This window comes from Cebus imitator, unplaced genomic scaffold (assembly GCF_001604975.1).
Source record: "Cebus imitator isolate Cc_AM_T3 unplaced genomic scaffold, Cebus_imitator-1.0 Scaffold346, whole genome shotgun sequence".
Classification (NCBI taxonomy): domain Eukaryota; kingdom Metazoa; phylum Chordata; class Mammalia; order Primates; family Cebidae; genus Cebus; species Cebus imitator.
The window spans coordinates 688,923-697,285 of NW_016107661.1; the positions used below are offsets into that span (position 1 = coordinate 688,923).

Genomic DNA, 8,363 nt, shown 5'->3' on the forward strand with positions numbered 1-8,363 from the left:
GGGCGGGGCCAGTGCAGGGGGCGGGGGCTTCCTGAGGTGCGACCAATCTGCAGAAAGGGCTGGGATGCGGGCGTGGTCAAGCAAGAGACATGTTAAATAAGGGGCGGGGATAGAACCAGGGTGGAGTCAGTCTGGGGCGGGGCCAGAGTGAGGCGGGACCAGTCAGGGGGCAGGGCAAACCTGGGCGGGGCCATGGCCGGGACATGGGCGGGGCCAGATCAGGGGCGGGGCCACGACAGGATCTCCGCTGTCCCGGGTGCTGGAACGCTCTCCGCCAGGAAGGTCTCGCTCCCTCCCCTCCTGCCCTCCCTGGCTGTCCAAGTCGCAGGGTACTCAAGGCGGGACTCCCCAGGCTAGGGAGCCGCGATCGGGCCCCGCCCCAGGCGCTTCGCTCCGGGCCAGGCGGCCGCGAGAGCCCGGGAGCGCTCCGCTCCCCAGCCCGGCGGGCTTCCAGGGCACTTCCCCTAGGCTGCGTTCCCGAAAGCTCCCGAGAGCGAGGGTGAGCAAAGCTGCGGGAACCTGTGTGTGCATGTGTGTGCGAGTGTCTCTACGTGTGTGTACATGTGTGTGTATGTGCGCACGGGTGTGTGCACACCAGGGGAATTGTGTGTGTGGAGTTGGGCAGGTGCGTGTTTCAGGGAGCTGGATGTGTGTGTGTGCAAAGTTGGAGGCGTGAGCAAGGGCAGTCCCGTGTGGGAGAGGAACCTGCGTGTGTGCATATGTGTGGCAGAGACAGTGCCTGTGAAATGTGGTGAAGGATGTGCGTGTAGCCAGGTTGTCTGGGAGGAAAATGGGAGGGCAGGTGCAAGGAGACTTGGGGGTGGGCTGTAGGCCAGGACGTCTGTGACAAGCTGCGGGGTGCATGCGTGAAGAGAACCGTGGGAGTGTAAGAACTGCAAACGTGTGTGTGTGTCTGTGAGGGTGGCAGTGAGGCTTCTGTGGGCCCTCAGTTTGAAGAGGTGGGGGTAGAGGAAAGTTTGGAGGTGCTGATTTCTTTTGGAAGGCTGCGTGTGGTCTGGGGCCATGGCTAATGGCAGAGGAACTGTTGGGGCCTGGCCTGGAGTAATTTGGGGATTATATCAGCCTTCTCACTTTGAAGGCTGGCCAGCTGTGTGGGTGGGACCAGGGGCTGCCCCGCTCACTTGGTGGGTGATATCCCTGCTTCCCTCCAGGGGAGCTGTGACCTCATCAGTCACCCCTCACCCCAGGCTCTGTGCTCACCCCTGCCTGGTGGCTTCCGTTGGTGCTCCGGCGTGAACATGGTGCAGAGATACCAGTCTCCTGTCCGAGTCTACAAGTACCCATTTGAGCTGGTCATGGCGGTGAGTGACTCCTGATTCTTGGGCCTCCCACGTGACAGTTGGAGGGACTTGAGATCAGCTATGGTGGGAGGAAGACAGAGCTCCTTAGACTCCCAGATCAGAAGGAATTACTGCGCTACTCAGCTGACCTGGTGGGTTTAACTTCTAACTAGTGGCCCCTCTATCCCACCATCCTATCCTTGGCCCAGTGACCAAAACACAAGATCTTTCTTCCTTCCCGTTGTTGAAGCTGACATGCTCCCTTACTTTAGAGTCTCCTGACAGAAAACAAAGGTATCAGGGGCCAAGCCACTGCCATCATTTCATGTAATGGCATAATCACAGTGATAAATGGAATGGTGGTGGTGATGACAGCAGTTGTTCATTGAATGTTTATAGCACTGTCTTTACAAATCATGTTTTTTCCAATTCCCAATAGCTGTTATTATTTGTATTTTACCTCCCTGAAACTGAGGCTTGGACAGGTGAAGGGATGATGGCAAGTCCTGTAGCTAGGAAGAGGTGCAGTCAGGGGGCTCAGATCCCTGCAGAGCAGACTCTAGAACCTCACATTTAACCACAGCGCCCTCCTTCTGCTCACAGACCCTCTTTCCTCTCCTTCAAGGAAGCTGACACCAGGAGGAGAGAGGGAGTGGGAGGGCGGGTTTGCTCTGTGTTGCGCAGCAAGTCAGTTGGATGCCTAGAATTGGCTGCCAGATTCTTGGCCTCCTGGATCACTGGTCTTTGCACCCTGGGGCAGGAGCTGGAGATAGGTGGAAGTGGGATTCCTTCTTGGCTCCATCCCTCTGCCTCTCGGAGCTTCACTTCCTTGCTCCATAATACGGGGGCAATGCTGTGAGGTTGTGGGGAGGAGTAAATGAGATAATTCTTCGTGCTCCTGGCTGTGTGTTGGACACTCAGTAGAAGCTCACAAAATATGCTGTCCCTGTTACTACACCGAAGTCTTGTAAATTAATGCATTGAAAGTGTACAAAACACTAGAATCCACCTCCGTCTGTCCTACCCCAGCACTGACTGCTTAACCCCGGCCTTCTATCCAGGGACTTTCATATCTCTTGGTGGCTATGTGTTCTGTCTTATTCTAAGAATCTACACACATGTATGTTTATTGTCACACAGAGGATTTAAAAGCATCATTAAAATCATCCATTTACATTGCACTGTTACAGGCAGATGGTTCAAGGACAGCAAAGAGGCAGGAACTAGCGTGGGGTCATATTCTAGCTCCCTGACTGACTAGCTGAGTGACCGTGGGGCAAGTCTCTTCACCACCACGAGCCTCCACTACCCATCTCTAAAATGGGAATCTCCTGGCTTCCAAATCCTGGTGTCACGCTGTGGATTACATGAATCAATGTGTATAAAGCTCCTGGTACAGGGCTGACACAGATCAAATGCTCACTGAGCTCCAGCCATGATTGTTACTGTTTTTGTCTGTGGCTGTGTGACTTTGCTTCTGTGTAATGGAAATGGAACACCAGGGGATGGTGAAGTGATCCAGGGATGTGGATTCGGAAGCCTGAGGGCTCCGCTGTGCTCTACCATGCTTTCTCTGGCTGTATATCTTTAGAAAGTTGCTGAACTTTTCTGAGCCCATTTCTTTTTATTTTGTGACTGATTCTCACTCTATTGGCCAGGCTGGTGTGCAGCAGCGCGATCTTGGCTCACTGCAACCTCCGCCTCCCGTGTTCAGGTGATTCTCCTGCCTCAGACCTCGTCTCTCCTAAAAATACTAAGTTAGCTGGGAGCCGTGTAGTGCACTTGTAATCCCAGCTGCTCAGGAGGCTGAGGCAGGAGAATCACTTGAACCCAGGAGGTGGAGGTTTCAGGGAGCCGAGATCGTGGCACTGTATTCCAGCCTGGGTGAAGAGTGAAACTCCATCTCAAAAAAAAAGAAAAGAAAAGAAAAGAAAACAATCTTTATTATTTGTACTTAATTTAAATTATTTGTATTTTTCAAAGGGACTACAAAACAACCATGTCATCCTGTCTTCCATAGAGTCCTTGTCTGTGAAATGGTCCCAAGCCACAGCAACACTGACAACAAAGCCACTTTGCCGACTGTTGACAAAACATTACTGTCCCCAAAATAGCTGCATAACTCACCATAACTTGCACACTGTGGAGGCACAGAAGGGGTTTTCTGTACTTAATGTTCGTCTTTGTTTCTCAGTTAAACACTTGCTCTCAGTGTGGGTCAGATGCTGGGGAAGTTTCAGATGAACTCAGCTATTTTCACTGCATCCAAGTGACTAGAAAACCTGGCCTTTCAGTTTTTCTAACAAAACTGACTTCAGAATCAAAATGCCCCTTGCTTCTTCAAAAGTCCACTGTCAGTGACACAAAGGACTGAAACTGGGTTTTGAGGAATTGGTTACAAAATTGCTAGACGTGGCTTTAAAATTTTTTTAAAATTAATTCTCTCACTTCAAAAATTTATCTAGTCAAATGAATGGACATCTCTCTCCAAATCCCTTCACATGAAATTTGCTTATAAAGGGAAGGATTCTAGGGGATCTTTCCTCCCTCAACTTTTTTATTTTTTTTTTAAGACAAAATCTTGCTCTGTGGCCCAGGCTGGAGTGCAGCAGTGCGATCTTGGCTGACTGCAACCTCCACCTTCTGGGTTCAAGCAATTCTCCTGCCTCATCCTCCTGAGTAGCTGGGATTACAGGCGTGTACCACCACACTCGACTAATTTTTGTATTTTTGGTAAAGGCAGCATTTCACCATGTTGGCCAGGCTACTCTCGAACTCCTTACCTCAAGCAATCTGCCTGTCTTGGCCTCCCAAAGTGCTGGGATAACAGGCATGAGCCACTGCACCTGGCCTTTGCTCCTTTTTTTTTCCTTTCTTTTTGAGACAGGGTCTTGCTCTGTTGCCCAGGTTGGAGTCCAGTGGTGCAATCATGGATCACCATAGCCTTGACCTCCTGGCCTCAAGCCATCCTCCTGCCTTAGCCTCCAGAGTAGCTGGGTGCACAGGCATGCACCACCGTGCCTGGCTAATTTTTAAATTTTTATATATCAAAAGTTATATATACATTTATAGAAATGAGATCTCACTCTGTTGCCCAGGCTGATCTTGAACTTCCGGGCTCAAGTGATCTCCCGCCTTGGCCTCTCAAAGTGCTTGGATTACAGGCACTAGCTACCACGCCCAGCCTTCCTTTTTCTCCTGACAGCATTCTGTATCATTGGATTCAAGACAGTGAGCTTTTATTATCTTGGTAAACAGAAAAAAAACAATTAAGACAATGGAGGCAGCTGGAGTATTCAGTGTTGAAGAGGGTCCGACAGTCCTTTGAATGCCCAGGTCCCAGAAGGTGTGTGGGTGGCGGTGTCTCGTGGAGACCCTTGCATAGAGGAAGCAAAGGCTGTGTCTTACGCTGTGGGGTCAGGTCACCCGGGTCCCAAAGGCCATGCTCTGCCCAGGCTATTTTGAGTCGAACCTAGGTTATCTGTCTCTTTTCCCAAGTGGGTGGTGATTAAGAACCAGACCCACCAGGCTCTATCTCTGTCCCAGGCCTCAGCACATTCCCCAATTCTTCTTCTTCTTCTTCTTTTTTTTTTTGAGACCGAATCTCGCTCTGTCACCTAGGCTGGAGTTCAATGGCATGGTCTTGGCTCACTGCAACCTCCACCTCCCGGGTTCAAGAACTTTTCCTAGGCCGGGCGCGGTGGCTCAAGCCTGTAATCCCAGCACTGTGGGAGGCTGAGGCGGGTGGATCACGATGTCAAGAGATTGAGACCATCCTGGTCAACATGGTGAAACCCCGTCTCTACTAAAACTACAAAAAATTAGCTGGGCATGGTGGTACATGCCTGTAATCCCAGCGACTCAGGAGGCTGAGGCAGGAGAATTGCCTGAACCCGGGAGCAGAGGTTGCGGCGAGCCGAGATCGCACCATTGCACTCCAGCCTGGGTAACAAGAGCAAAACTCCGTCTCAAAAAAAAAAATAAAATAAAATAAAATAAAATAAAATAAAAAAAAAAAAAAGAACTTTTCCTGCCTCAGCCTCCTGAGTAGCTGGGATTACAGGTGCCCACCACCATGCCCGGCTAAATTTTTGTGTTTTTGTAGAGATGGGGTTTCACCATGTTGGCTAGGCTGATCTCAAACTGCTGTCCTCAGGTGATCCACCCGCCTCGGTCTCCCAAAGTGGTGGGATTATAGGCCTGAGCCACTGCACCCAGCCCCAGACACTGTTCTGAGTCCATTCACTTGGTAACTCCTCATAGCCACCCCGTGAGATGAGTTCTGTGGGTAGCCTATTCAACAGAGGAGGAGACTAAGGATGAGAGGCTTATTCAAGCCTCCAAAGCAAGCATGTAGCAGGCAGGGACTCAACTTCCGGCAGTTTGGCTCCAGATTTTACATTCCCAACTATGAGCTCAACCGTTTCTCAGAGCTGGATGAAGGATCTGAAGTCACTGGGGTGGCATCTGGGCCAAGAGTGTGGTCCAGGGGGCAGAGGCAGTTATCATCAGGATGCCTTTACCCCTTCAGAACCCTGCAAAGGAGAACACAGCGCAACCCCCACAGACCCTGGCCCCTGGCACACCAGCCAAGCCCGGGAGCCTTTATAATGCTACCTGTGGCCAGCTCTTTAGGCCAGCTCAGAGGCAGGTCGATTACCACAGCCAGATCTGTAGCAGGAGAGGGAACTGAGGCTCAGCAAGGTCCAGGACACTGTCTGTCAGTGACCAGTGTTTGTGGTTCCACAGAGCCACAAACTGGGTGACTTAAAACATCAGTGTATTGCTTCACTGTTCTGGACGCCAGAAGCCTGAAGTCAAGGTGTCAGGAGGACCACGCTCCCTCTGGAGGGTCTAGGAGGGGATCTGCTCCTGGCCTCTCTCACTCCCAGCCTCAGATCGTTCCTTGACATGGGGCAGCATAACTCTTCACACGGCCACTCACTGTGTCCAGATTTCCCTTTTTATAAGGACACCAGTCATATTAGATTTATAAGGACACTCTGATAAGCTCGCTTTAACTTGATTACTTCTAAATACCGTATCTCCAAATAAGGTCACATTCACAGGCATCAGCGGTTAGAACTTCAACATACCAATTTTAGGGGATACATTTCAGAGCTGGGATTTGAACTTAGGGAATCTGATCCCACAGTCAGAGCCCACAGCCAGACTCCTCAGAGTCTGTCTCTGACTTTCTTTCTTCCCCTCGTCCCCCATTTTTTTAACTTTTATTTTTTGACAAAGTCTTGCTCTGGTTACCCAGGCTGGAGTGTAATGGCACAATCTCGGCTCATTGCAGCCTCTACCTCCCGGGGTCAAGTGATTCTCCCATCTCAGCCTCCCAAGTAGCTGGGATTACAGGCGTGAGCCACCACACCTGGCTAATTTTTTGTATTTTTAGTAGAGGTTTCACCACGTAGGCCAGGCTGGTATCCAACTCCTGACCTCAAGTGACCCACCCACCCCGGCCTCCCAAAGTGCTGCAATTATAGGTGTGACCACACCTGGCCTCCTTCCTTCCTTTTCTGTTCCCTTTCCTCCCCTCCCCTCCCCTTTCCCCTCCTGTCCTGTCCCCTTCCCTTCCCTGCCTTTCCCTTCCTTTCTTTTCCCTTCCCTTCCTTACACTTATTTCCTTTCTCTCTCCCTCCTTCCCTCCCTTCCTCTCTCTATTTTATTTTATTTCTTTTTGGAGACAGGGGCTTGCTCTGTCACCTGAGCTGGAGTGCAGTGGTATAATCATGGACTACTGCAGGCTTGACCTCCCAGGGTCAAGCGATTCTCTCACCTCAGCCTTCTGAATAGTGAGACCACACGTGTTTACCACCACACCTGCCTAAGTATTTTGTTGTTGTTGCTGCTGGGATGAAGTTCCACCCTTGTCGCCTAGGCTGGAGTGCAATGGCACGATCTCAGTCTTGGCTCACCACAACGTCCACCTCCCGGGTTTAAGCGATTCTCCTGCCTCAGCCTCATAAGTAGCTGAGATTACAGGCATGCACCCCCACGCCCAGCTAATTTTGTGTTTTCAGTAGAGACAGGGTTTCTCCATGTTGGTTGGGCTGGTCTCAAATGACTGACCTCAGAAGATCCGCCCACCTCGGTCTCCCAAAGTGCTGGGATTACAGGCACGAGGCTCGGTGCTTGGCCACATGTGGCTAATTTAAAAAAACATTTTTGTAGAGATGAGCTCTCCCTATGTTGCCCAGGCTAGTCTGAAATTCCTCCACTCAAGCCATCCTCCTGCCTTGGCCTCCGAAAGCATTGGGAAAGACCTGAGCCACTGTGCCTGGCCTTGACTTTCCAAAAACATTTGTGCGCCACTAGCAGTACCGTGGCTTTAGGAAGGACCTGGTCCCTTTTTGTCCGGCCACTGTTTAGGTGTCCCTGTGGGGCCCCAAAGCCTAGTAGCTTCAGGTCATCTTTGTTTTGCAAACCTAAATTAGGAAGATGACTTGGCGTAGAATTTCCCAAGCAAAAGGCTTTTCCTGTGGAGGAAGGGTTATGGAAGTGAAGTTCTGTCCTTCAGCAATTAAGGTCAAAATATTTAAAGATGTGGCCTTGTTGTATTGATAAACAGTTTGTAATTTAGCCAATGCATTATTAATAAGAAGCAGCTTGTGAAGGTAAATTCTGTGGCTTAGGCCAAAAGGAGTTACAGTTGGATTAGTTGTTATGGACGTAGTTTTAACAAAGCAGCAGGAGCCTTATTTAAATGAGTTTAAATTAGCTCCCTGGAGCCGGTCATCTGATCTGTTGCTAACAGATTAAGGCAGGCAATGTTTTCTACCTTGAATGTTGCTCTGATGTGGGCTGTCAGAACAGAGGTGATCCTCTGCCCTGCAAAGTGCCTTCTGATCTCAGAGGATCCTGAAATAAATGTAAGGCCCTCATTCATCCATTTCTGTGTGCATTTATTTACACATTCATGCATGTGTGTGTTCCACAAATATTTTTTGAGGTACTGCTCTGTGCCAAAGGCTGTGGTGGGTGGATTCCTAGAACTTTTTTTTTTCTCCGAAGTTCGAGGCTCAAATGTGCACTGATCTAGTACTTTTTTTT

General features: G+C 50.1%; 1 protein-coding gene across 2 annotated transcripts in view; it reads left to right on the top strand.

The window, feature by feature from the left end:
• Nucleotides 1-222: 222 nt before the first annotated feature.
• The window catches only part of SEC14L5 (SEC14 like lipid binding 5), a 55,936-nt gene continuing 47,795 nt past the window's right edge, over nt 223-8,363 (top strand). The window contains exons 1-2 of one of the 2 annotated variants that reach the window (XM_017506043.2): nt 223-499; nt 1,173-1,322. In XM_017506043.2, the coding sequence (XP_017361532.1) occupies nt 1,260-1,322 (63 nt within the window). In that variant the 5' untranslated portion in view covers nt 223-499; nt 1,173-1,259. Of the gene's footprint in view, nt 500-1,172; nt 1,323-8,083; nt 8,183-8,363 lie in introns of those variants that run through there. The other variant, XM_017506042.2, reaches the window with a different exon arrangement.